Genomic DNA, 27,915 nt, shown 5'->3' with positions numbered 1-27,915 from the left:
TAAATTCCCATATTGTACCAGTTAATGCAAAATGTTTTCAAAATTGCTACCTATTTTCAAAAGTGAGTCTCAGCTTAAAGAAGAAAAGTTCTAGTTTCTGAGCAGCTAGTATTATTGGCATCCTTCTAATCCATCTGCTTGGTTTCTCATCCCTGTGGACTCTTCCCAGTCCTTGGAGTGTTTAGCGATATTCATGTAGTTACATCCTGCAATCATATATTGCACCTGCTTTTTATAATGCTGCTAATTCACTGGTCGCTGCTTACTGCTGGATGTGGAGGGAAAACCACAATATAAACACCGGATTTTAAAGAAGTTTATTTAAAAAAAAAACAAAACAAAACAAAAACCCTGAGCCGTGCTACATTTTGCATAAGTTCATTTTTCCCCTCCTTGTAACAGTCTCCTCAACATGCTGTATTTAAAACTACACAGGTACCCAAGTGTCTGTTCAGCATCATAGGGCAGACTAGACTAAGGCCATGTATACACTGCAGAATTAAGTTGACCTCATTTACATCGGCATACGGCTGCCACAGTAATTACATCGCTTGCGCATGTCTACACTTTGCTGCTTGTGTCGGTGATGCATGTCCTAACCAGGAACACCTGTATTGACTGTACAGTACTGTCAGTGTGGGTGTTGTACCAATAAATTAAAAACCAGCAGGATCTTATTAAAGGGAAAAAGGCAAAATACCACATTTATTGTGAATACAGAAAGAATCATAGTAAGCAGTTAGTTATAGCTATAACATTCCATTCAATCTCATATTTATTCACACATTCACACACACACACACACACACACAGGTTCTGCAAGGTTGTCATCATAGTTACCAGTTAGTTATAGCTATAACATTCCATTCAATCTCATATTTATTCACACACACACACACACACACACACACACACACACACACACACACACACACACACACACACACACACACACACACACACACACACACACACACACACACACAGGTTCTGCAAGGTTGTCATCATAGTTACCAGCCTTAGAGTTGCTCATGCCAAGCCACTGGCCAGGTGGCCTGGACATGAGGAGGGAGCAGGGCCTTGTCAGATGCTCATCTGATGCTCCTGGAAGTTGGTTTGCAGAATCAGACCCCAAAGTTCTCACTTTTTAAGAGTCTATTTTTATAGGAATTTCTTCCTATGCCAGTCTATGGGAATTGCTTCATCATGCTGTTGCTGAATCAATCAGCAGATAGCACATTCCTGACGGCTCCAAGAAGTTATCTTGTTCTTTGGTTCTCCCATTCTTGAGGCTGTTGGGTGGATTCCAGTCTGCCCTCCGGGGGTCCTCTGGTTATTTCCACTTGACGCCTTCTTCAGCCGATGGACACTGGATTCTTAGGCTGGCACCTCCCTGATCATTCAGTTGTTATCCACACCAAGCATCCGTCCACATACATCCTCTATCTCTATTTTAATCACAATTGTTAATACAACAAAAGGGCGGGGAGTCTCTGGGTGCTGTTTCTGTTGTTAGAGTATTGCTTTGAGTCTCTGTGAATTGCTTTGAGAACAGATTCTGTCTTAGAATGTACTAACACAATTAGCAGCTTGCAAGTTTCACACATAGAGGGAGAGAAACAGTACCAAAACCCAAGAGACCTCTTAATTAGTAATACCCTGGAATTTAAACTATGGGGAATCAAACTCATTTGTGATTTTAATACAGAACTTCTTTAATATGATCCAACATAATCCCCCTTTTGACACTAAGATTTATAATCGTCAGTGTCACTTTCTATGTAGCCTATTCAAGAGAAGGTAATGTGAGGCAATTTGAGTTTGTGATTCCAATTCATGCCACATACACGATCCTAGTGATGTATCTTTACTACAAGGTTCTGGGGCAACAGGCAAGGTGAGGCACACCCACTTTTGAGGAGTCCATTCGGTACAACCTCTAGTGTCCAATAGCTTCCCTCCCTCCCCAGCCCACTGGCTCGAGGTCCAGGGTAGCCAGAAGGATCCCATGTATAATATGGGGAGTGGGCTAACCTTCAATACCTTTGCCTCCAGGGACTGTTGGTGTGCAATTTTGACAACAATTTCTCCCGTTAACAAGTCTGGTTTTACAATACTGGAAACATATTGCATCCATTCATATTGATAAGTGTCAAACAATGATCTCTTTGTTTTTTAACAAATGCATCAAACCTTAATATTTCCCAATATGACCCAGAACATTTTGTGTTCCAAAGTAGCTAGTGCAAGTATCTGCATTTCAGTGCATCCCATAGCTATGGCTGTGTAGTTTCCTATTTCTAAATTTTTTTTTTTTTTTCTTATGCATAAGCCATGTGGTAGTATTAAGCCATTGCCAAAGATTCCATCGGGCTTTTAGGTTACCCAGACCAATTTGGACCAAGTCTACATTGGCATGTACTTGTTTTTGTGTCAGGCTGTCCTGTAGCTGGGACAGCTTAATTTATTTTTAATTACCTGCAGGTCTTTAGTATTTTTTTTTTTTAAAACACACAACAGTGCTAGCAACAAGACAAAACACAAGACAACACATAGAACACAAACCACAGTTTCTAGTAGATTCATAGTATTGGGTTGCTCTTCAGCTGGCATCAGCTTTTCCTGATTTTCTGAAAGACAAAAAGAACATGTTTCTACCCCTTTTGGGGTGGCAGATTATTGCTTAAAATATTTCTTTTACAAATATCCTTGCTGATTGCAGGCAAAACAGAGGAATTGCCCCCACATTTTCCTGTTTTTGTTCTATAGGCAGGCCAGGTTTCAATGGCTTTTATCTTTTAAGGGTTATGGGGAAATTATTCCACTATTTAGTCATTAAATCCCTGAGGTGGGGTACCTCAGTTTCCCTTCTTATACAGCAGACCAAGTTTATAATGTTTTTCCTGCTGTGTTAAGCTTTAAGTTTATTTACAGGTAATAGTTGAGAAGCATCATTACCATACAACCTTAAAGGGTTTTTCCAAAAATCATACAGACTATACGTTGTTACAGGGGTACTTATTATCATTAAATTTATTAAAATTATCTTGTTATCCCATGCCTTTTATTTAGACAATTTGTTTGCTGACCAGGTATGTCCTTTATCTGCAGCTCCTTTGTGCTGCTAGTTCTTTCCTTCCTTTATCATTTAGGGTAATTTGCATTTTCACAGAAGCTTCCTGCTTTTGGATTTAAAGCCATCAGCAGCTCGGAGACTCTATCTTAAAAGGGACACAGTCAACTTTCACCAGAGTTTTGATTACTTTTAACTTCTGCTTCCAAAGCACACAGCAATCTGAAAAAGAAAACCCAACCTATTGTGGCTCCCTTTGGAGCCCTAATGGCATTTTAATTAAGTAGCATGGTATTTTTGCATTTCTTTTGCCCCTTCTACAATATACCCTGCACATGTTCTGGGGCAAATGCACATTCCTTCCATAGTTTAACTTCTATAACATTATCCAGATCCATTTTTACATAAGGTGTCACTATTTCTTTTTTTGCTTACAGAGGTTTCATGTACCTTTATCAAAGTGACAGTCTGATTACTCAGAGCCATTTTAAGACTCAGTGTTTCTAACATTGCTTCTTTTTGTTTTGTGCACCTCACCCCTGCTGTTGCTTCAGAGGGGCACTGTCTTTAATTTTTTTTTTGTACTACAACTCTCATCTGCTATTTTGTTACAAAAACAAACAAAAAGAATCCAGAATTTTTTTTTTTATATTCTCCTGATTTTGACTGCACTGCTGCAGCCACAACTTAAAAACATTTTAAATTTTGTAAAGCATTGAGTTACCTTTTAAGGGTTAAATGCCAAATCCCAAAGCCAAACAACACTAATTACCTGTGTCTAGCAAAAAGGTCTGTCAGTTTTGCAACTTTGAATTAAAGAGTCAAATGGATTTTTAGTGGCATTATTTAAAACAAAAACAAAACCAACTGGTCCTTAGAACTTTACATATTTACACACACAGAGATAGATACATACACATTTTCTTTAACATCCCTTCCACACTGCTCTGGTTTTTTTACATCTTACATTCCCTTTATACATTTGAGGCAGCTAAGTTCCAATAGAATCCTCTTATGTTCTTTTAGCAAATTTGACTAAATTGTCCAGTCAAATGATTTTAATCAGATAGTTTATTTTTGCCTGGCTAATTTACAGACATTCCTTTGGAAAAGGGCCCATTTTTCTTTCAGAATGGCTGCAAAGAAACCAAGAATGCTCTTTCTCTAACACTTTTCCTTTTTAACATTTTCACAAAGTTTAGCTGCTTAATTCCCTCCAGCCTCTGCAGAGTTAACTTTTTTTTTTTTTTTTTAACTCTTTATCTTTGTAATTATGCCTGGGGGTGCCATACATAGGACCTTCTCCCCCTTTAGCTGCCTCCCTCCAGCCTCTGCAGAGTTAACTTTTTCACTCTTTTTGTATTCCTGGAGTGCCTCTTTCACTATTTTCAGCTGGCTTTGGGTATTTGTAGCCAGCACCTTCCAATTGTCTGCTCCCTTTTCCGTTTGTGCCTTTTCCTCTTTACATGAAGACAAGCGGAGGGAAGAATCCTTACATGCCTCACACAACAACCAAATTGCTGCTGCATCTCTTTTGGCAGCACTAGAAGGTTTGTATATGAGGATATACTGAGCCAATCTATCCTCCAGGTCCGAAATAGTGCAGACATCAGCTAGGGCTTGTTTAGTCCAAGGACTGTGCCCAAATTTTTGAAGGTTTTGTTTAAAAGGTGTAATTTCTTTAACAAAAGGTGAGGTTGGAGTTCCTTCTGACTCCATTCCTCCCTCTGGTACTGGCTTACCCTGTTTTCTTTTAAACATCTTAACATGGATATTTCAATCTCTTTGTCACTGCTGGTATTACTTAGCAAGTGACACAGCCTAGATTCTGAAATCATAGCTTAATCTATGCGTTTTTCCCCTGCTACCTTCCCGGAGGCCAGCAGGTCCCCTGCTACCTTCCCGGAGGCCAGCAGGTCTGGTCAACCTATTTCTCCCTGCTACCTTCTCGGAGGCCAGCCGGTCCGGTTAACCTGTTCTTCCCTGCTACCTTCTCGGAGGCCAGCAGGTCCCCTGCTACCTTCTCGGAGGCCAGCAGGTCTGGTTTAATCTGTTCTTCCCTGCTACCTTCTCGGAGGCCAGCAGGTCTAGTTTAATCTGTTCTTCCCTGCTACCTTCTCGGAGGCCAGCAGGTCCCCTGCTACCTTCTCGGAGGCCAGCAGGTCTGGTTTAATCTGTTCTTCCCTGCTACCTTCTCGGAGGCCAGCAGGTCCCCTGCTACCTTCTCGGAGGCCAGCAGGTCTGGTTTAATCTGTTTTTCCTGCTACCTTCTCGGAGGCCAGCAGGTCCCCTGCTACCTTCTCGGAGGCCAGCAGGTCTGGTTTAATCTGTTTTTCCTGCTACCTTCTCGGAGGCCAGCAGGTCCCCTGCTACCTTCTCGGAGGTCAGCAGGTCTGGTTAACCTAATAGAAATGCCTAGCTCACTAGAGCTGGCGGTGTGCACACCAATATTTACAATAACTGAGGTTTTTTACCAATATTCCCCCTTTCGCAATTCTCCACCAAAATGTTGTACCAATAAATTAAAAACCAGCAGGATCTTATTAAAGGGAAAAAGGCAAAATACCACATTTATTGTGAATACAGAAAGAATCATAGTAAGCAGTTAGTTATAGCTATAACATTCCATTCAATCTCATATTTATTCACACATTCACACACACACACACACACACACAGGTTCTGCAAGGTTGTCATCATAGTTACCAGTTAGTTATAGCTATAACATTCCATTCAATCTCATATTTATTCACACACACACACACACACACACACACACACACACACACACACACACACACACACACACACACACACACACACACACACACACACACACACAGGTTCTGCAAGGTTGTCATCATAGTTACCAGCCTTAGAGTTGCTCATGCCAAGCCACTGGCCAGGTGGCCTGGACATGAGGAGGGAGCAGGGCCTTGTCAGATGCTCATCTGATGCTCCTGGAAGTTGGTTTGCAGAATCAGACCCCAAAGTTCTCACTTTTTAAGAGTCTATTTTTATAGGAATTTCTTCCTATGCCAGTCTATGGGAATTGCTTCATCATGCTGTTGCTGAATCAATCAGCAGATAGCACATTCCTGACGGCTCCAAGAAGTTATCTTGTTCTTTGGTTCTCCCATTCTTGAGGCTGTTGGGTGGATTCCAGTCTGCCCTCCGGGGGTCCTCTGGTTATTTCCACTTGACGCCTTCTTCAGCCGATGGACACTGGATTCTTAGGCTGGCACCTCCCTGATCATTCAGTTGTTATCCACACCAAGCATCCGTCCACATACATCCTCTATCTCTATTTTAATCACAATTGTTAATACAACAAAAGGGCGGGGAGTCTCTGGGTGCTGTTTCTGTTGTTAGAGTATTGCTTTGAGTCTCTGTGAATTGCTTTGAGAACAGATTCTGTCTTAGAATGTACTAACACAATTAGCAGCTTGCAAGTTTCACACATAGAGGGAGAGAAACAGTACCAAAACCCAAGAGACCTCTTAATTAGTAATACCCTGGAATTTAAACTATGGGGAATCAAACTCATTTGTGATTTTAATACAGAACTTCTTTAATATGATCCAACATGGGGCATTGTGGGATGGCTCCTGAAAGCCAGTAACCGTTGTCATAAGCAATGCAGTGTCTTCACTGACACTGCGTCGACCTCGGCTCTACACCACTGGTGGCGTTAAGTCGGCGTAGCAGGGGGTTACATCTGTGGGAGTGAAATTTAAGTGTAGACTCTTCCATAGTGAAGGTCGACATAAACTGCCTTGCATCAACCTAATTCTGTAGTGTAGACAGTAAGTGAAGCCGGGGGGGGGAGGGGGGGAGCGGCCGCTCCCGCTCTGAGGACAAGTGGCGCTTTTTTAATTTATAGGCGCCTTTTTAAATTTTTACTCACCCGGCGGCGCTCCGGGTCTTCGGTGGCAGGGGCCTTCACGCGCTCCGGGTCCTTGGTGGCATTTCGGACCTGGCGCGCTGCCCGGTGAGGACAAGCGGGTGGCACCTTTCTTCCTATCCGTTGCCCCTGTTTCTCATGTCTGCTGCCCGTTTGTTCCACCGAGCTACGCCACTGAGCGTAGACCAGACCTGAAGCGTGACAAAGAGCAATGCATGTAGCATCCCAACCTGCAAGTCACTGATCTATCTCGGCAAGCTAACAGGGTTTCGTTCCTTCATAGACTCTTTCTACAAAAGCATTCAATGTCCATTCACAAGTATTTGCCCAGCAGTCCAAAGAAAGTGGTGCTGTCCTTGCATTTCAAAAGGCTGCTTTGCACCCATCCGACTGTTCTTAATTCCGGTTAAGACAGACAGACGAAGGAGTTTGGTTGCGTAAACCTGGTAATCATTTAATGAACGGAGGCTGTGCTGGCCATTGTGTAAAAGGAATTCCATGAGGTAAATAGACCACTTGAAACTTCACACCATATACACTGACTGGCGGACTGTTTGTATTGCAGTTGCACCTAGGAGCCCCCGTCACAGACCAGGCCCCTATCGTGCTAGGCACTGTACAAAACAGAACAGGGCTGTGGTGTTGCCCTGGAGAGATGCTCATATACTGACTCTTTGTACTGCAAGAACTGGAGCTGCCAGCTTTGATTAGTTTGATTTGTGTGGACATAGCCCAGTTTTTCCAGCTGGCACTGTGACCATTTGGGAATAGGTCTGTATCAAGTTATGCGTTCCGTGTTGTCTTTTGAATGTCACTTGGAGGGTAACCTTCATTGTTTGTTTAGAGCCCCTATCTTGTAGCAGGGACTAGACAGCCACTGGAGAGGCTACATTTGGGAAGCTGTGATAGAGCAATCAAAGGCGATCAACATTGAATGGCTCTGCCCTAGTGGAACAATGGGTTTGCTGCTGGGTTAGTGGTCCAGGAACCTATCGTTGCAACAAAGCCCGTTGCCAACTGTGCCCACATATCTATTCAGGGGACACCATCACAGGGCCTAATAACATCAGCCACACTATCAGAGGCTCGTTCACCTGCACATCCACCAATGTGATATATTCCATCATGTGCCAGCAATGCCCCTCTGCCATGTACATTGGTCAAACTGGACAGTGTCTACGTAAAAGAGTAAATAGACACAAATCAGATGTCAAGAATTATAACATTCATAAACCAGTCGGAGAACACTTCAATCTCTCTGGTCACGCGATTACAGACATGAAAGTTGCGATATTACAACAAAAAAACTTCAAAACCAGACTCCAGCGAGAGACTGTTGAATTGGAATTCACTTGCAAATTGGATACAATTAACTTAGGCTTGAATAGAGACTGGGAGTGGCTAAGTCATTATGCAAGGTGACCTATTTCCCCTTGTTCTCCCCCCCCCTCCCCCCCCGACGTTCTTGTTAAACCCTGGATTTGTGCTGGAAATGGCCCACCTTGATTATCATACACATTGTAAGGAGAGTGATCACTTTAGATAAGCTATTACCAGCAGGAGAGTGAGGTGGGGGGAGAGAGAACCTTTTGTAGTGGTAAACACACATTTTTTCATGCTTTGTGTGTATAAAAAGATCTTCTACACTTTCCACAGTATGCATCCGATGAAGTGAGCTGTAGCTCACGAAAGCTCGTGCTCAAATAAATTGGTTAGTCTCTAAGGTGCCACAAGTACCCCTTTTCTTTTTGCGAATACAGACTAATACGGCTGTTACTCTGAAACCGGGGATGGTAAGGTCACACCAAGGGGAATGCAGCCAGGAGTTTGTTGTTTTCCTCAGATCCGGCTCTAGTGCTGTTTAGGAGGAAAAAGGAGGCAAGAAATTCCATTGCTCAGCCCATGTGTGCTTGTTTTACTGCCACCTGGCCACTGAAAGGTGAAACTAGAAAACGAATGCGTTGCTAGCCAGGCGGACCCTGGGGAACATGGCTAAGCAGCTGGGAGGGCTGTGGCACTTGTTTCAGGATCCAGGCAGCCGGACTGCAAAGTCCAACTGCCCAAGGAGGGCGTTGGACGTGGGGTCTGCACATGGGAGTGCGCTTGAGAGAGCCAGAATGAGGAACAGTGATAAATCACTGCCCAGACCCAGGGGCTTGGCAATGAGAGATTCAGGAGCTGGATCCAATCACAACAGCCTGGTGTCCATCCAAAGGGTTGGTAGGATCGTTTTGTGACATGTACTTTGATGCTATTAAATATCAGTGGATATAAAATAAGGGGGAGATTTTTCCAAGGCACCCAACTCCCAGAGATATTCAAGAGTAAATAGGTGCCTAACTGCCCTTTTTGCCTTGAAAATCTCCCCTTGAGTATTGGGATGCTCGTTGGTGTCGTCATTCCTGTATTCCCATGTGATAAACTTATTTTTTCCAAGTTACTTCACTTTAAAGCGTTTCCTCTGGGTGAATTAGTGATGGCTGAACTTTATTAAGTTTTGTGTAAAAGCCCAGCACTTCCTCCCTTCCTGCCACTTTCACTGATTGATTGGGATTTGTTGGCTTACAGAATACAGAAGATGTTGCATATCAAGCTTTCCACCGTGGCATATGTGACACTCAAGAAAAGGTTAAATTACTAGATTAGTGTCCTTCCCTCCAACTAAGATCAGTTAATGAGTTTATTCGGCTAAGACTCTGTGTCCTACTGCAGAGCCTTGGTGAGTGGAGTTTTACACCAACTAGTCAGAGTTGGAATTTGGATCTCTTACTGCTCGTGTAGTTGAATGCTTGTTTCTTTCATCGACGATGCCTCATTTTCCCAACATATCCCGGCTCTAAGTCCCATCTCTTTCCCTGGAATGATACAGATAATATATTAACAAAAATAATTAAGAATAAAAATGTTCTGAATCCCTTGGTCTTGCCCATGTCATCTCTCATCTCAACTTCTACTGTGATCACCACCATGACTCCCCACCTCTTCTGTCCCTCTCCCCTCCAGGTTTATAAAAACCACCTCCTGCCACTTCACTCATGTCTTCCCTTTCTTAGGTCCCTCCAGTGGCTTATGCACCTGTCTGCATCAAGATCAAAGGCCTTCAAAGCTTTTCGTAGATTTCTTTTTTAAAGACGGTTGTGATTGTCTAGTCTGGCCTCCTGCATAACACAGCCCATAGGATTTCCCTGTATTAATTCCTGCTTCAAATCCAATAGTTGTGCTTGAACTAGAGCATCTTCTTTAGAGAAAATCATCCTGTTTTGATTTAAAAATGTCTAGTGATGGAGAATCCACCACAACCCTTGGAAAGTTGTTCTAGTGGTTAATTATCCTCACTGTTAAAAAGTGCATCTTATTTCTAGTCTGAGTTTGTCTAGATTCAATTTCCAGCGATTGTATCTTGCTCTACCTTTGTCCGCTAGATTGAGAGGTCTCTCTCATCTAATTTCTGTTGCCCATGTAGGTACTTGCACAACCCAACTTCTGCACAAGTCTTTCCATTCCCACCTCCTGCTTCCTAGGTTTCTCTCAAGTGATTTTTGGGTGTTTTTGTTTTTTGCTTGCATGGTCCAGATTTTGTGTCTTGTTAGAACAACCTGTGATGGGTGTCTGGCAAGGACCCCTCCAAAAAAAAACCACCTGAGTAACCACCAGTTCTGTGGAGCGTTCCAGCTCGGAGCCCTCTTTCTTGTGGTTGTGCTTTTAAACCAGGGGTGGGCAAACTACGTATTTTGCGGGATTGGCCCCCCCCGTGGTGCCGCAGGCCCCGCGCTGCTCTCAGAAGCAGCTGGTGTAGGTAGCAGTTTACTACAATAGCAGTTTCTTACAGTCCATTACGGATCAATAGCAAATTCCTACGCGGAGCAGTTTAATACACTACACCAGCCGCTTCCTTGCGCGGCGTGGGGCCAGGGCAGGTGGGCAGGGAGCCTGCCCTGGCCCCAGTGCATGTTGCTGCTACCCTGGAGCCACTTTAGGTAAGCAGCGCTGGGCTGGAGCCTGAACCCCTCCTGCACCCCGCCCCCCAACTCCCTGAGTGCACCTCGCACCTCTCCTGCACCCCAACCCTCTGCCCCAAGCCCCTGCCGCACCTCTCCTGCACCCCAACCCTCTGCCCCGAGCCCCTGCCCTGAGCCCGTTCCTGCACACCGCACTCCCTCCTGCACCCCAACCCCCTGCCCCGGCCCTGCATACAGTTTCCCCACCCAGATGTGGCCTTCGGCCCAAAAAGTTTGCCCACCCCTGTTTTAAACTGTAAGCTCTTTCAAGGCAGGGACTCTTGTTTGTTTGGCTTATCCTCTTTGCATCACTCTACCTCTTATTACTTTCTCGTTTTCTTCTGAACCCTTCAGTGCTGTTACTCCAGACACATTGTTCATCCCATGCTTTAAAATTTACCGCTTTCTCTCCTGGAAAGGAAACTACACTAAACACACAGTAGTGCTTCTCAACACTCTTTGCTACACAGTTCACCATTTAAAGTAATGAACTTAAAACCCCCCTGGTTTTAAAACTAACTTTGAGAGAAATACTGTATATTAGCAGCTTGCACTACTTGTGCTTAGGGGAGAGAGACGTCAGAGCAGCCACAGTTGCTTCCAGTGAAATGCCTTGAAATGTTAGCAAAGCAACTCGTTACACTGCTGTGTGCTACCTACCAGAAGCAACCTATAAAGCTTTTTGAATTAAATCCCCAATATGTTTTCAAACTCCTCTTCAAATAGAGTTTTGGCGTGCAAGTGGGTGTCCTCATCTAAAGGTTAATAGTTTAACTGTATGGGATAAATATTTGAAAGTAGCATATCTGTTTCCAGTAAAAACACTCTGGGTAGAGACTTCCTTTTAGTAGCAGACTGAGTTTTGTTATTTTACGTGCCTTAGATGTAATTGAAATGGAATATTTAAAATGGCAAATCTTTCTGTGTGAGTGTGCCAAGAGTGGAGTGCAAAGGCTGGTGGAGGACAGGGCTGAAGTGCAATGAAAGGAGGGGTGGGGTGTGTGTGTTGTGTGTGTGTGTGTGTGTGTGTGTGTAACCCAGCCTCTACTATGCCAGACTAGCCTGTGTTCTCCTGTCACTGAGACGGGGATTTAAGAATGAGAGCACAAATGGACTACAAAGTCAATGGTCAGCTGGAATCTCCCAGTGTCTAATGAGTCAGTACAGTGCATGATTGTTAATTGGATCTACACAGGAATTTGAGGTTGCACACTGCAACTATGCACTGTTCTGGCTCTGTGGCAGAGTAGCAAGTGAACCTTGTAAATTGAGAGTTGAACTGTTGGCTTCAAAAACTGGAAATAGAATTCTTTTTCCTACCCCCAGTTTCAAAGAGATTGTGGGTTTGAAGGACAATCTGTGCCTGCTTAATTTTGAGTGGTTTCAGAGTAGCAGCCGTGTTAGTCTGTATCCGCAAAAAGAAAAGGAGAACTTGTGGCACGTTAGAGACTAACAAATTTATGTGAGCATAAGCTTTCGTGAGCTCCAGCTCACTTCATCAGATGCATTCAGTGGAAAATACAGTGGGGAGATTTATATACACAGAGAACATGAAACAATGGGTGTTACCATACACACTGTAACAAGAGTGATCAGGTAAGGTGAGCTATTACCAGCAGGAGAGCCCTGGGGGCGGGGGGGAACCTTTTGTAGTGATAATCAAGGTGGGCCATTTCCAGCAGTTGACAAGAATGTCTGAGGAACAGCGGGGGGGGGGGGGAGATAAACAAGGGGAAATAGTTTTACTTTGTGTAATGACACATCCACTCCCAGTCTTTATTCAAGCCTAAGTTAATTGTATCCAGTTTGCAAATTAATTCCAATTCAGCAGTCTCTCCTTGGAGTCTGTTTTTGAAGTTTTTTTTGTTGAAGAATTGCCACTTTTAGGTCTGTAATCGAGTGACCAAAGAGAGTGAAGTGTTCTCCGACTGGTTTTTGAATGTTATAATTCTTGACATCTGATTTGTGTCCATTTATTCTTTTACGTAGAGACTGTCCAGTTTGGCCAATGTACATGGCAGAGGGGCATTGCTGGCACAGGATGGCATATATCACATTGGTAGATGTGCAGGTGAACGAGCCTCTGATAGTGTGGCTGATGTGATTAGGCCCTATGATGGTGTCCCCTGAATAGATATGTGGACAGAGTTGGCAACGGACTTTGTTGCAAGGATAGGTTCCTGGGTTAGCTGGTTCTGTTGTGTGGTGTGGGTTGCTGGTGAGTATTTGCTTCAGGTTGGGGGGCTGTCTGTAAGCCAGGACTGGCCTGTCTCCCAAGATCTGTGAGAGTGATGGGTCGTCCTTCAGGATAGGTTGTAGATCCTTGATGATGCGTTGGAGAGGTTTTAGTTGGGGGCTGAAGGTGATGGCTAGTGGCGTTTCTGTTATTTTCTTTGTTGGGCCTGTCCTGTAGTAGGTGACTTCTGGGTACTCTTCTGGCTCTGTCCATCTGCTTCTTCACTTCAGCAGGTGGGTATTGTAGTTGTAAGAACGCTTGATAGAGATCTTGTAGGTGTTTGTCTCTGTCTGAGGGGTTAGAGCAAATGCAGTTGTATCGTAGAGCTTGGCTGTAGACAATGGACAGTGTTGTGTGGTCTGGATGAAAGCTGGATGCATGTAGGTAGGCATAGGTCAGTAGGTTTCTGGTATAGGGTGGTGGTTATGTGACCATCGCTTATTAGCACCATAGTGTCCCCCCTGCCCCCCGTCCCGCTGTTCCTCAGACGTTCTTGTCAACTGCTGCAAATGGCCCACCTTGATTATCACTACAAAAGGTCGTCCTCCCCGCCCCCTCTCCCCCCCCCCCCCCCCCGCTCTCCTCCTGGTAATAGCTCACCTTACCTGATCACTCTCGTTACAGTGTGTATGGTAACACCCATTGTTTCATGTTCTCTGTGTATATAAATCTCCCCACTGTATTTTCCACTGAATGCATCCAATGAAGTGAGCTGTAGCTCACGAAAGCTTGTGCTCAAATTTGTTAGCCTCTAAGGTGCCACAAGTCCCCCTTTTCTTTTTAATTTTGAGTGTCCATGGAGCAGAATACCATGACCCTGTTCCTGGGTTACAAATCCTCTGTTGGAGTGCATAAAATCCAAAAAGCCAGAAGTGACCTTTACACATACAGCACAGCATAGTTTCCATGGATCCAAATGACTGAAGAATCAGGCCTTCACTCTTATGTTTCTGTTATTGCTGACAATAACACTCATTAGTGACTGATTATGGGGAATTTCACGTTCATTTGTTGCCACGTTATTGACTTAAACATCCCTCTTTCAGGTATAATCTAGGATGTCATTGCGTAGGTGTTTCTGAGTAACACAGTGCCGTGTTCTACAATTAAACACTGGAAATTGAATACAGTGAAATGTACTGTTAATGATAAATACATTTTCAATACATATCAATCTAGCATCTATGCACCCACCGTATGTTCTACTCTCACCACCACCTTTTCCTCTGGCTGTTTTGTCAGACTAATCCTCCTTTGTTTTTTGTCAAAATGCCTAAAATCAAAGCACATTTTTTCAAGTCGGCTCAAAATGAAAAGTTTCCACCTAACTTGAAATTTTTCGATTACTGAAAAGTTTTGGAAAAGTTTTTGGTTTTGGTTCAACTGGAAGCAAAACTTTGTTTCAAATTTTCAGAATTGCTCGGGAACCAAAAACATCCGTTCTTCACCCAGCTCTATCTTTTCTTTGATCTCTATTTCCACTTATGTCATTAAGTCTTAACTTCTGCACAAATTGTTTACAATGCGGTAAATATTATTGAGAGTCTAACTTTAAAATATAAAGCAGTGGCAGTCTACAAAGCATACCCCATGGGTATGGTAACTTTAAAAACAAGTAACCCATGCTTAGCCATTAGTTAGACTTGTGCAACCATTTTCATAACATTTATTATATCAGTGTATAGAGGCCCCAGCTGAGATCAATACCCCATTGTGCTGGGCACTACACACACACGTAGTAAGACACCGTCACTTTTTCCAAAGGGTGTTAGTCTAAATAAACAAAACAGACAAAGGATGGGAGAAAGGAAGTATTAACTTCATTTTACAGATGGGGAGCTGAGGCATAGAGATTGTGACGTACTGCAGGTTATAGAGGAAGCCTGATGCGGAGTCAGATATTGAGCCTTGATTTCTCAAGTCCCAGTCCTTTCCTTAGCCACAACATCATCACAGATTTCAGTGGATGCTGGATCGTGCTCTAATGTAGGGCTTGTCTATTGTGCTTCCTACGCTGAAAAAAGATGGGGAGTTTTTATTGCCCTTTTGTGCTTGGATTTGTATTCCTTTCTCTTTCCCTTATCAACTTATTTTGCTTAATAGAATTTTTTTTAACTGTAATGATTGCTATAGTAATCTGTGCTTCTAGAAACCCAGGACTTTGCAGAGCTTTAAGTCTTACATTTATTGATCATTTGTTCAAATCAATGTGCAAACTGACTTTGCTGTAAATCTTCTTGCACGTACTAGCAATGTGTGTGTAATGGAAAATGTTCCAAGATATCTGTTCTGAGCCGGACTAATGTCCTTGGGAAGTGAAATCGAATATGTGCAATGGATTTTTAGATAAACTTGTATCCAGCTCACTTTTCCCCCTTCTGCCTACTGGAACTGTACTGTAAGTGAATAGCATTGTGATGCACAATGGCTTCTACCAACGGAGGTGTGCAATGGTAATGCATCCGTTTTTAAAACTACTTAGTTTCCTTTTTACTGTAATCAAAAAAGCCAGGGTACATGCCTCTGTACAGGGTGAACTGATGTGCTTTGTGCATGGACAGCCATAGTTTTTTGGGTTTTGTTTTACAAGATGTAGACTTACTTTCCTATATCCTTGATTATACTGAATGGAATGTGTGCCTGGATTATACCAGCTGGACTGTTGCATGTAGGGCTGCCAGCCCTCCAGGATTGTCCTGGAGTCTCTAGGAATTAAAGGTTAATCTTTAATAAAAGATTGTCATGTGATGAAAGCTCCAGGAATACGTCCAACCAAAATTGGCAACCCTAGCTGCATGGCTTGTAAATTCTTTGAGGCGGGGACCATCATTCTTCTGTGTTTGCATTGTGCTCAGAACAATGGGGCCCCGATCCCTGAATGGGCCCCTGGAGGCTGCCCCGTTACAAAAAACCAAATAATTTTATTAATTAAAATTAAAATTCAGCCAGATAAACTCTTGTATGCTAAAAAAGCCACGGAGCTTGCCTCTCAGATCCTGGGGCTGATGCACGCACTGGTCTGTTCCTGGGGCCATTTGTAATGTGGATGGTCAAAATGCTTAACTACAGCACCAAAACATCCATCAGACAACATGATTTTAGGATGTCAGACTCTCTGATGAAAATCCACATCCCCGGGATCAGTGTTCACTTTGGAAACACACCTTTCTACTCTGCCTGGACATTTATTTATTTAATTTCCCGATAAAAGCCTTGACGTATGTCTAGCTGCTGGAGACGATGATGCTGTGAGAATGTTCCAGTCTCTTGATGACTGGCATGTTTCTTAACGAGACTTGAAAGTAAAAATAGATGGTTTCTCTATAAGCAAAAAATGTGGCCAGCCTCACGGCTGTCTTAAACACAAAATCCTAGCACAACGGGAACTCTAGGGCAGTGGAGCATCTCTTCGTGAATTTCTTAATTATAAAAATACAGCTTATTTTCAGCTCTTGCCAATGGAGCTGGGTGTGAGGGAGGACTCTTTCTGTGGCAAACTGAACTCAGGTGCTAGTTTCAGGATGATACCGTGTTATTTTTCAAGTCACAACCATGGCCTGCCTTGAACTCCATAGGTCATCCAGTTGCAAAGCAGAGTAGACAGAGTGGTGAGATACAGGAGACTTCTGCAGCAAATCTGGTAGATTATTGAAGTAATGCTTGCATCCCTTGTACAGCCATGCTCATTCTACCTCTGGGCACTGGAATGAACTCTGGAGTTTTGGATTCAATTCCTGCCCTTACCACAGCCTTTCTATGTGACCTTGGGCAAGTCACTTACCTTCTCTGTGCATCAGTTCCCCATCTGTAAAATGGGATGATACCAGTTCCTTTCTCTAGCAATTTGCCAGTCTTGTGTGTTTAGACTGTAAGGTCTTTGGGATTGATGCTGGCTCTTGCTATGTGTTTGCTGCCCCCACTGTGTTAGGTGCTGTATAATCTTGGTTGGGCCTTCTAGGTGCTGCTGTAATACAAATAATAAGAATGTGGATGCTGGGAGTAGTCTGCTTCCATGAGGATATGCAGAGTAAGAAGTGATTATTCAAGTTGGCTGGGAAGGTCCTAGTTACCCATTCTGCATCATGCTTTTCTTAGACATATTACTTCATATGGAGCTTTAACTCTCTGTTCTGTACAGTTACTTTCAGCCTGCTGTCATAAATACGAAGTTTGGGTCCAGCTCTTGCTTAGATGGGTGTACTTGGTAAAATGCATGTCTTTCTAAATGTAATAAGGGCGTTTTCCAGAAGGAACTGTGCAAAGAGATTTACATCCTACTGGCTCCTGGAATCCGCCTATGATGCCAAAGTCAAACAGGGGTCATGAATAATAAAGATAATTATCATTATTGATCCTGAGAAATCAATAGTCTTTGGGAGGGTGGGAGGTTCTGTGGCAGTCATTCTGCTGTGTTGTAGCTCTCCATTGACTTACATCACCTACCTGATTTTTTATTTTTTTATTTGATTTATTTGTGATTAAAATTGTGTTTGTATTTTTGCCCCACCAGGATGAACTTGACCTCACAGACAAACACCGAGAAGCCATGTTTGCACTTCCGGCAGAAAAGAAATGGCAGATCTACTGCAGTAAGAAAAAAGTAAGAGACTTTGGTTCTGCATGTCCACGTGTGAGCGAAATGGACATGGGTTTGTCTTCTGTATTCCTTATTTTCTGGAAAAGTTCTTTAAAATTTATTAGAAAGCAGTAACCTTTCTATAAGGCTTGTTGAACCATCCTGTAGCATTGAATAAGAATGCATCTGTACTACGGAGTACTAGAGAATGTCTCAGGAAAAAAATATAGAAAGCATCTTCTTGCCTGCTAAATTCATTGGATTTTAGAGTAACTTCTACAAAACTCTGATCTATTTCTGTAGGGCTCGAAATGGTTTTATCCCTTTTAAGTTCTAGAACACTTCAGTGTAAAGGATGTTTGACCACCTGCCCTCCCCCAATTAAATATAGATTCCCTCCCCCTCCCCCCGACACATACACACTGATGAGGATCAGACTATTTCGTCCCTTCCCCAGAATACCTCCCTCCAAGGCCTTGAAATTGCCACAAACAACTTTCTAGCCAAGCAGGAGTGGGAAGGAATCTCTGCAGTGCTGAAGTCTCTTGCTCTTGGCTAGAGGAGTTTCTGCTGAATTATGCACAACTGTTGTTCCCTCTCCTCCTCCTCCTCCCTCCCCACCCCCTCCCCCCCTTTGAATGCACTGCTGTTGTGATCTGCAGCTCCACCAGCCATCAGAGGGTGGTCCCAAGAATCCAGTCCTGATTTTTCATGATGGCAGGCTCTGTTGAAATAGCTTTCCGTTTTCATTCTGAAAGCCTGCTGACTTGACTATGAATTTGAGATTAGTATTGCAAAAATATAGGAATTCCAGACTGGATCAGACCTGAGGTTCATCTAGTCTAGTATTTGATCTCTGGCAGCGGCCATCACCGAATGCTTTGGAGGGCAGTGTAGGAACCCCACAGTAGGGAAATGTGGTTAATCTGCCCCTGACGCTAGGTGTCTTGTTAGTGACTGGCTTAAGCTCCAACGTCTGAGGTTTAATATTCCTTTCAAAGTTTTGCTGTCATTGGCTCTTCATATGGATATCAAGAATAATTAATCTCTTTTTAGAATCATGTTCTTGAACTCAATAACTTCCAGTGCCAGTGAGTTCCACAGTCTAATTACACATTGTGTGAAAGTTTCTTTCCATCAGTTTTGAATTTGCCACCTTTTAATTTAATTGAATGTCCCCTTGCTCTTGTGTTACGAGACAGAGAATGATCTCCCTTTCTCCAAAAATATTGGAATAAACATTGCCTGAATTATGGAAGACCTGGAAAACTCTGCTGTACAGTAGGTGGGGTGGGACGTTTTATAGGGCATAAAGGCTGAGATGGTAAGGTATAGTCCAAACAAGACTGAATATAAATTGTATACTTGACTGCTTTCAATATGAAGTTTGTCATCTTCCAGGTGATCGATGGCCCCCACGTATCTTACACTGAAATCTTCTAGAATTAAAAAGGGATAAAGCCAGTAGGGTTCTACAGAATTAAAATAACGTGACTCTGATAAAAACCAAGATTGTCATTAAATCACCAATTCATTAACAAAGAAATTGTCTGAAACCGTGTTAATTGGACTGTAGGCACAATAGAATCCAGGTGATACAGCACTGGCTGCCTTGTCCATGTCTGATGGAGTGAAATCTTGATGCCCTCCTAATGGGCACACAACTGCAAAGTTCGAATTTACGCACAAGTAGCATGAGCATATCTGCTAGTGCTATTAAATTTCCTGTTAGAAAATGGAGTATAAGTGATGTATAGATGTATATGCACATGTTTCTAACACCTCTGCTCCAGGTAACCAGCATTGTAGGGTAAGTGCAGTCAAAGACCTGTTTTTGTTTTTAATAATAATGATACTGTCTCTTCTAACAAGTGAATAACTTATAAAACTGGGAAGGGAGGAGACTGGCTTTGAAGTGATGTTACAAAATATAGCGCCATACCTTAAATAGTTCTTCTATTGACCTGATCACTCCCCACCACAGTTGCCATTAAACGTGGCATTGGGAGGGAAGGGAAAAGACAACGTCATACTGTTGAAATGATGCCATTGAAACTATTAACATCGACTAAGGCATTTTAAAAAACTTTCCCCTTTTCTTCCCAACAGCCATCTTCTTGTCCTTTTCGTTAGCCTAATGTTCTGATGGCCCATGATTTATTCAGTGCATTAAATCATTCCTCACACTGGTCAGATGGTGAATCTCTCTTCTCCCCAGTTATCCTCTTGTAGTTTGTACTGAGGGCTTTAAAGTGCTAGCTCTGTAATGGGTGGGGCAAGTCAAATCTAGGGATGGGTTGACCCTGGGGAGTTTGGGATTCACAACAGAGCTCACTAACCTTTTTCCTCTCTCCCCCCACATACCCTCCCCTGCTTGTAATTTTAAACCAAGGAGAGCTGCCAGAGTTCAGATGTGCTGAGAGAGACAGGTCTGATCAGATACGAGATAGTGATCTACTTGCAGCTCATACAGTGTGTCTGGTGTTTCTAAGGCACCTAGGATTTAAACCGTCTGGCCAGGAGTTCTGCAACCCCCCTTTATTGTGGGTGGTCTCCTCTAAGCAGAGTACAAACTTAGATGTTTTTGAGCCCATGATGCTCCTGGGTTCAAAATTAGTTAGTGTCCATGCGTCCCTAATAACTTCTTTTTGTTAGGGAGACAAATTCTTCTACTTGTTCCATAAAACTCACCTCCAGTGATGGCTTCCAGGGCCCTGCGATGCACCCAAACATGGCTTTTTTTTTTCTTTTCAATTTTGGACAATGCTTTATGGAGAAGTCCCCTGAAAGGATTCAGTCTTGAGGTGGAGAGCTCATGTCTGGCCATGGAGTTCTAGAATGCCAGGGGTCGTGGAATTTGACAGCTGGACTCATTGCCTATGCCAGCAGTTCAGTGGTGGATCCATCGCATACTAGTAATTTTTCAACCTTGCTGTAAAAGTTGGAAGTGAAATACCAGAGATTTCTGGGGTCCTCTCTTAAATTGCATCCTCTCTCTTTTTAAAGGCATAACACTCATACTATGTACTATTCAGTGGCACCAACCCTTTCCTTCGTGATGTTAGGCCAACAGGAGGCTTATACTGCTCTTGTAGGATTACGTTTGAAGCCTCTAGTGAATAACATTGAAATCTATCGTACAATAGGACTAAAATGTCTTGGGCTTAAATTTGAGGGGAGAAGAAAAGTTAACAAATTAATAGGCACAGTTCTTAACCAGCAAGACAAGAAGAAGAAAATTCTGGTTCATCACTGCCTCCAGGTTCGATGGTGTCATCCACTAGCACATCTGGATAAGCACAGGAGCAATTAAGTCTTAAATCAAGCACAACCCTATAATTATATGGTGAATGGAGCCTACATGTTATCTAACCTGTTGGAGTAGGGTTTTGCCGGGACTAACGTACTCTCTTCATTCACTGTTCCAGCACATGCACGCCTTACAAATTGCTTGCAACAATTTGACCTCGCAAGGATTTTTAAAGTAACTAATCAAAGAAATATATTGGGTCTTAAAAATGTAATCCTGTGGAGCAACTGGATTCCAGTAATCCTGGGTTACGTTCAGGTACCCTGCTCTCCTCCCTAATCTGGTAGTTCTTAGCCACTCCCACTCTGAACATGTGATAACCCTGGCAGCCTGGGTTAGCCACAGAGCATGTGAAGAATCTTATTTCCAAGTAAATATGTAGTCGATCTGAGGGAGGGAATAAATGCTGCTGAACAAATGCTTTAACAGGTAGGTATAGATTCTAGAACAGTGTCCACCAACCAGTCAGCCAGTCGATTGTGATCTCCAGGCCACTAAAAGCCCAGCAACGCAGCGGGGCTCAAGCAGGCTGCCTGCCCTGGCCCCACACCGCTCCCGGAAGTGGCTGGCTACTGGCATGTCTCTGTGGCCCCTGGGTGAAGGGGGGATGGTGACTCCATGCACTCCCCCTGCCCTCAGCACCATCCCCACAGCTCCCATTGGCCAGCAATCTGGATCTATAAACTACAACTGACACTAATAAAAAGTAAAATGCATGAAATGTCCAATGGATTCTGTGAGATTAGGTGCAGTGTGACCATATGACCCCTGTACCCAAACTTCCTCCCAGAGCTTGCACCCCTCACTCCTGCACCCTAACTGCCTGCCCCAGACTCAGCCTGGAGCCCCCTCCCACACTTCAAACCCCAGGCCCAGCCCAGAACCTGCACCCCAACCCCCTGCCCCAGCCCGGTGAAAGCGAGTGAGGGTGGGGGAGAGCGAGAGGGGACTAGAGTGAGTGGGGTGGGGCTTTGGGGAAGGGGAGAGGTAGATCCTAAATTGATTTTAAGTTTAAAAAGTGATCTTGTGCGTAAAAAGGTTGGAGACCACCGTTCTAGAAGGAAGAAATTGCATGTTTTAAAATAATTCAGCAGAGACCATTTTATATCTGGGATGCCTTAGGTGTTGAGATTTCATGGTGAGGATCTCAGGTTAACAATCTAAGCAGAATTGTTGATTCTGATCAGCTGCTTTGTTATAAATCTCGCTTGGGTATTTAAAAAAAAATAAATGCAAACCATCTATGTGCTAGTCTCGAATATCTGGCTCCTCAGCAAAAAGTTGGAAGGTCTCTTTTGATATTCTCTAGCTAGAAACACATTCTGTTTTTCAGCAGGGGAAGGATAGTCCATGGATTAGGACTGGGGCTTACCTACGTTGCCTTAAATTGCTAAGCACATTCAGAGTGGCCAAGGTTGTCACATGACTTTAAAAACTCTGTATAGGTTGAAATTTTTTGATTGCCTTTCCCTGATTTAATGTCAAGTCATTGTCTGAAACAATTAAAATGTAGTTTAACACTGACTCCTGCCTGGCTGGACCAATGAGATTGGCTCCAGCACTGTTTGACTGAATTAAGCTGACACTCTTCTCAGCCAGTGAGGTCCACGATTTGTCAACTGTGGCAGCTCTTGCACCTGTCTTTGATGGTGCTGGCTACTGTCAGAGACCAGATACTGGACTAGATGGTCTTTGGGGCTGACCTAGTATTACAAGTTCTGCACCCCATTTCTAGGGTTCCCCATCTTCCTTTTATTCGGTGCTGCTTCTCTGCTCTGAGCTTGAAGCAGGCTTAGATATTCACAGTTGCAGATCAGGACCAGAACAGGGCTCACTAGCAATCAAGCCTCCTCAGAGAGGGCAGTGAGGCAGTGCAGAGTTTCAAAGTAGCCGTCTGTGAATAGACAGTGCATCATCAGTGACCTCCTCCCCTTTGGGGTTTACTTCCAAATCTCCTGTCTTTTTCAGGGTCCAAAACCCAAAAGTCCATGCTCAAGTCATGGTCACATGTATTCTCGGAGTGGAGACAATTCTCATGGCTTTACTGTGACACAATCTCCTGTCCCTGGACACTATAATTTAAACATGCTGTCTAAGTCCTAAAGCTTCTGCAAATGAATGAAGTTGCATCATCCTGCAATAACTGGGCTGGTACTTTAAGCCCTAACTCCACTCTGTCTTCTAAGGGTATGTGTACACTGCAGCAGGATCTGTAAATCCCTGTTTGGGTAGATGTACCCTCACTAGCTCTGATTTAAGCTAGCGTTATAAATAAAAGCAGTGTACCTACGGCGGCATGGGTGGCGCCTTCATACAACACCAGGTAGGACCTTAGTTATCTATTCAGGTGGCTAGCCTGTGCCACCACGGCTTCTCTGCTGTTGTTAGCACAGTAGCTCAATCAAAGCTAGCACGGATGCATCTACCCAAGCTGGAAATCGCACCTCCAGCTACAATGTAGAAGTATCTTCAGTTGTAGCAGGAATCTGTTTTGCTCTGGAAGGCGCTGGCCTATGGAGGACTCCGCTATGCCATGGGACCCTTGATGTGGACTGTGGCGGCTGTTGAGGAGGTTCTCGGTTGCCCCATATCAAAGGCATGTGATACCCCCTTCAAAGCTACGTGTGCACAAAACAATGAAACACCAACAGATGTGCCAAGATTTTTGGTTTTTTTTTCCTTTTAATGCTGTGGTAGTTGACAAAAGAGACTGGAGCATTTCAGAGTCCTGAGAACGCTTGCTTCTGTGACAGGAATGTGACACCTGTTTCCAGCTTCTGGCAAACAGAGGCTTGGGACGCTCAGACACTCATGAGACCCTTAACTTTTATATTTGAAGGGTGGGGAGGGGAGAGTGGTATTCATGGCCAAATTTTGCGAGGGGTTGTCTTTCAACCTATTGACTTCGGCCTTCAGATCAGTCGCTTTGTAGCATGTACATGACTGGCTCATCCAAATGACATCATGTGAGACTGCACCATGCCCTCACTGGAAAGCTGAGGTGTAACCCTTGGGGTGGGAGCAAGGCTTTGCACGATCCTATCGGTACCCACACAACCTTGCCGCATGACAGTCCCAGCGCGGCAGCTGCTCCTCCTGACTTGCAGCAGCTGTAGCCACCATCTTGCATTCACAGGGTTTTCTGGCTCTCTCACAACTGGCTGCTTTGATTCTTAAACTGATGGTGCTGGAAGTATTACAAGATGGCAGCTGATGAGAAACAAAACAACCCGACTTAGAGGGATTTGAATTGATTATTTAGTGGGAGCCATGTTGGGGGGAGAAAAAGCCATGTTATGTACAATAGCAAGTCTGTGGGCAGTGACCCAAACAGGGAGTGGAGCATGCATTAAACAGAACAGTCATGCAGCACTCGGATCAGGAAAGGGATTTAAGGATTATTGTAGAAAGATCCTTTGAAGTTGTCAGTCCAGTGTATGGCTATAATAAAGAAGGGTAAAGAGGATATGGATATGCATCAACAGAAGGATAAAATACAAATTTAAAAGTAATATTATCGGACAAAGACTTGTTTTATAACTAATCTAAAACACTTTCTTCTCTGCTGTTCCCTTTCTCCTAGAAAGGACATTGTTAGAAAGTGTGGGGAGGAAGGGGAGCGATTTTAGCTTTTAAGTTTTTTGGCTTTGAGGTCAGGATAGAGAGTGCTTCAAGATGACCCTACAGCAGAGAAGTCCCAGTTACAAAGTGAGTAAATAAATAACACTTATTCCGTAGCACCTCTTAATTGCAAAATGTCATGGCCCATTTCAGCTGAAGTACAAACTTCAGTCTGTTGAAGCTCCCAAGTCAGATGGGGAAATGCAGGGTTCATGCAGAACCTGATCACACATAACCATGTGGAATGGGCTGCTAGCTAGAATCTGCTGTAACAAATACAGTAGGGCTATGACTTTTTAAAAACTGTCTGGTCACATACTACATTTGTAAAAGCAGAGTGGGGGTTGGGAAGGAATGAAACATTAGCTGAAGAGACGGTACAACTCCGAGCAGTATGAGTAATGTGATTTTTGAAAGTGCAAAGACATCTTAGTGCAATTAATATCAGGTGCAAATAAGTGAAATATTGAACAGTGTGCAGTTAAAGTCTACATTTGAAATCTAAACTCTCAAGTCAGGATTCTACTGTAGTATAAACTGGAAACAACTAAGTGCAGAGAGGATTTTGAAGAAGAATGGGGTAAATAGAAAAGTGATGATTCTTAAATGATCTCCCCCCACCCCCCAGCCAAAAGGCCTTTTTTCCTGTCTCAGTGCCTTTCACCTGTATCTCTGGGGATCTTCATATTCCGGTTAACAATTGTGTTCATATCTTTGTCCGGTGGCTTATTTAGTAGTTTGGCGAGATATCTGTATCTCCTTCACTTGAAAACCATTTTCACTGTGGTACTGGAGACTGACAAAGATATTTTAAAAAAAAAAATCACTTGGAATTTTGCCCTGTTTGGTCATCTGGGTTGAATGAAAAACATTTCACGGCCTGTTTGCATCCTGAATATGCCTACAATTGTTGTTGCTACAACAGGTTGAAATATTATGCTAGATGCAGCATTCTGCAGATGATACTTTAACTTTTCTCACTGCAAGGTACAGAAAATGGCTGTTTACATGGCTGGGGGTGTTTTTCAATAGGAAATGTTTGTAGTTCTTATCTTTAAAGGTAATTCCCTTTTTAGTTCCAATCACAACACACTCTTTTGTTTGAGAGGTTTTTCCCAGTCTCCGGCCAAAAACTGCATCTGTTAGCAATCTTTTGGATTTTAAACTGAAGCTTTTTAAACAATGAACCATCTGACCATGAAGGCATCTGGTCATGCTGTATTTGCTTATTGTTAGAATAATTTTTAAACCTTGGGAAAAGCAAGGAGTGTGTGTAGCGGGGTGTTAGCATTAGAGAAAATAGACTGGTGTATAATGCAACGTGCTTATCGGGATGCTGAGGTTATCGGATCAAGGAGCAATCCTATTAAATTTCAGCACTTCTCGGCAACACTTGTTCTAGCAGTACCATTTCAAAAGCATTTGGCATTGTAGTGGAGAACAGCATTAGTTGCGTGTTGATTAAATGGACACCTTCTGAAACTAAGTGGCTAGGGTGAAGCTAAATATTTAGAGGGCCAATGTGGGCAAAATTCTCTGCTAGTGCAAACCTGGCACAGTTCCACTAACTTCAATGGAGCAGGGCCAGTTTTAAACCACTAGATAATTTGGTCCTGTCAGGTTAAAAATCATACACACTGCTGTCTGAACACTTTTTCAAACGTATTTTTGTTATAAATCTGAGTTGGCTACACTGAAAGATGATGGAGGAAAGGGGGGAATGTGTCTCAATTTTAGTTTGCTTTGTGAATTTGTCAGCATTGGGTATGTACGGTTTCAGAGTAGCAGCCGTGTTAGTCTGTATTCGCAAAAAGAAAAGGACTTGTGGCACCTTAGAGACTAACACACTGTAACGAGAGTGATCACCTAAGGTAAGGTATTACCAGCAGGAGAGCAGGGGTGATGGGGAGGGGGGAACCTTTTGTAGTGATAATCAAGGTGGGCCATTTCCAGCAGTTGACAAGAACGTCTGAGGAACAGTGGGGGGGGAGAGGGGGGAAACAGTTTTACTTTGTGTAATGACCCACCCACTCCCAGTCTCTATTAAAGCCTATGTTAATTGTATCCAGTTTGCAAATTAATTTCAATTCAGCAGTCTCTCCTTGGAGTCTGTTTTTGAAGTTTTTTTTGTTGAAGAATTGCCACTTTTAGGTCTGTAATCGAGGGACCAAAGAGATTGACGTGTTCTCCAACTGGTTTTTGAATGTTCTAATTCTTGACGTCTGATTTGTGTCCATTTATTCTTTTACGTAGAGACTGTCCAGTTTGGCCAATGTACGTGGCAGAGGGGCATTGCTGGCACAAGATGGCATATATCACATTGGTAGATGTGCAGGTGAACGAGCCTCTGATAGTGTGGCTGATGTGATTAGGCCCTATGATGGTGTCCCCTGAATAGATATGTGGACAGAGTTGGCAACGGGCTTTGTTGCAAGGATAGGTTCCTGAGTTAGTGGTTCTGTTGTGTGGTGTGTGGTTGCTGGTGAGTATTTGCTTCAGGTTGGGGGGCTGTCTGTAAGCCAGGACTGGCCTGTCTCCCAAGATCTGTGAGAGTGATGGGTCGTCCTTCAGGATAGGTTGTAGATCCTTGATGATGAGCTGGAGAGGTTTTAGTTGGGAGCTGAAGGTGATGGCTAGTGGCTTTCTGTTAGTCAGTTTTGCTCTTTGCTCGCTTGTTTTGTTTGGGTGTTTCAAGAGCAACAAGGGAGAGGGAAATTATTTGGCAAAAAAAGAATGTGATTGCAAAGCCATTAGCTATTTGCAGAGAAACTCAGAGGCAGGGGATGTACCTGAAGCTACTTTTAATTCATTTTCTAAGATATTGGCTGTTTTTCTTAAACTTCAAGAAGATCTTTCAAGAATTCTGTGGCTGAATTGCTACATAGCGCTCTCATAGCATCGTGAAGGGATCCATATAAGTACATAGATAAAATTTGATGGTATGTTGAGGGATGCCACTGTCACAATTGCAGGGCTAGCTGCATCTCTGTCCCCTTCCTGAGCAGAGACCCAGTGTCTCGGATCTGTAGGCCTCATTCCAACAAATTTTCAGGTAAGGCACAGATACATTTTCCTGTTCTGGTCTCTCCCTGTGCGTCCCCTCAGGCCTTTACCTCTTCTGCGGTGGAATTTTGTAATTCCCCCGCTCCTAGATCAGGCCCGGGTTTGCTGTGCCAGCCGTTCTTATCCTGCAAGTC

General features: G+C 43.4%; 1 protein-coding gene across 2 annotated transcripts in view; it reads left to right on the top strand.

Annotated features, from left to right (window-relative positions):
• The window catches only part of DAAM1 (dishevelled associated activator of morphogenesis 1), a 188,772-nt gene that overhangs the window by 81,657 nt on the left and 79,200 nt on the right, over nt 1–27,915 (top strand). For both annotated transcript variants that reach the window (XM_074956423.1, XM_074956422.1), the window contains exon 3: nt 17,722–17,811. In XM_074956423.1, coding sequence (XP_074812524.1) covers nt 17,722–17,811 — 90 coding nt within the window. The remainder of the gene's footprint in view (nt 1–17,721; nt 17,812–27,915) is intronic.

This window comes from Natator depressus, chromosome 6 (assembly GCF_965152275.1).
Source record: "Natator depressus isolate rNatDep1 chromosome 6, rNatDep2.hap1, whole genome shotgun sequence".
NCBI classification, from domain to species: Eukaryota; Metazoa; Chordata; order Testudines; family Cheloniidae; genus Natator; species Natator depressus.
This window is presented reverse-complemented; position numbering and strand designations above follow the sequence as displayed.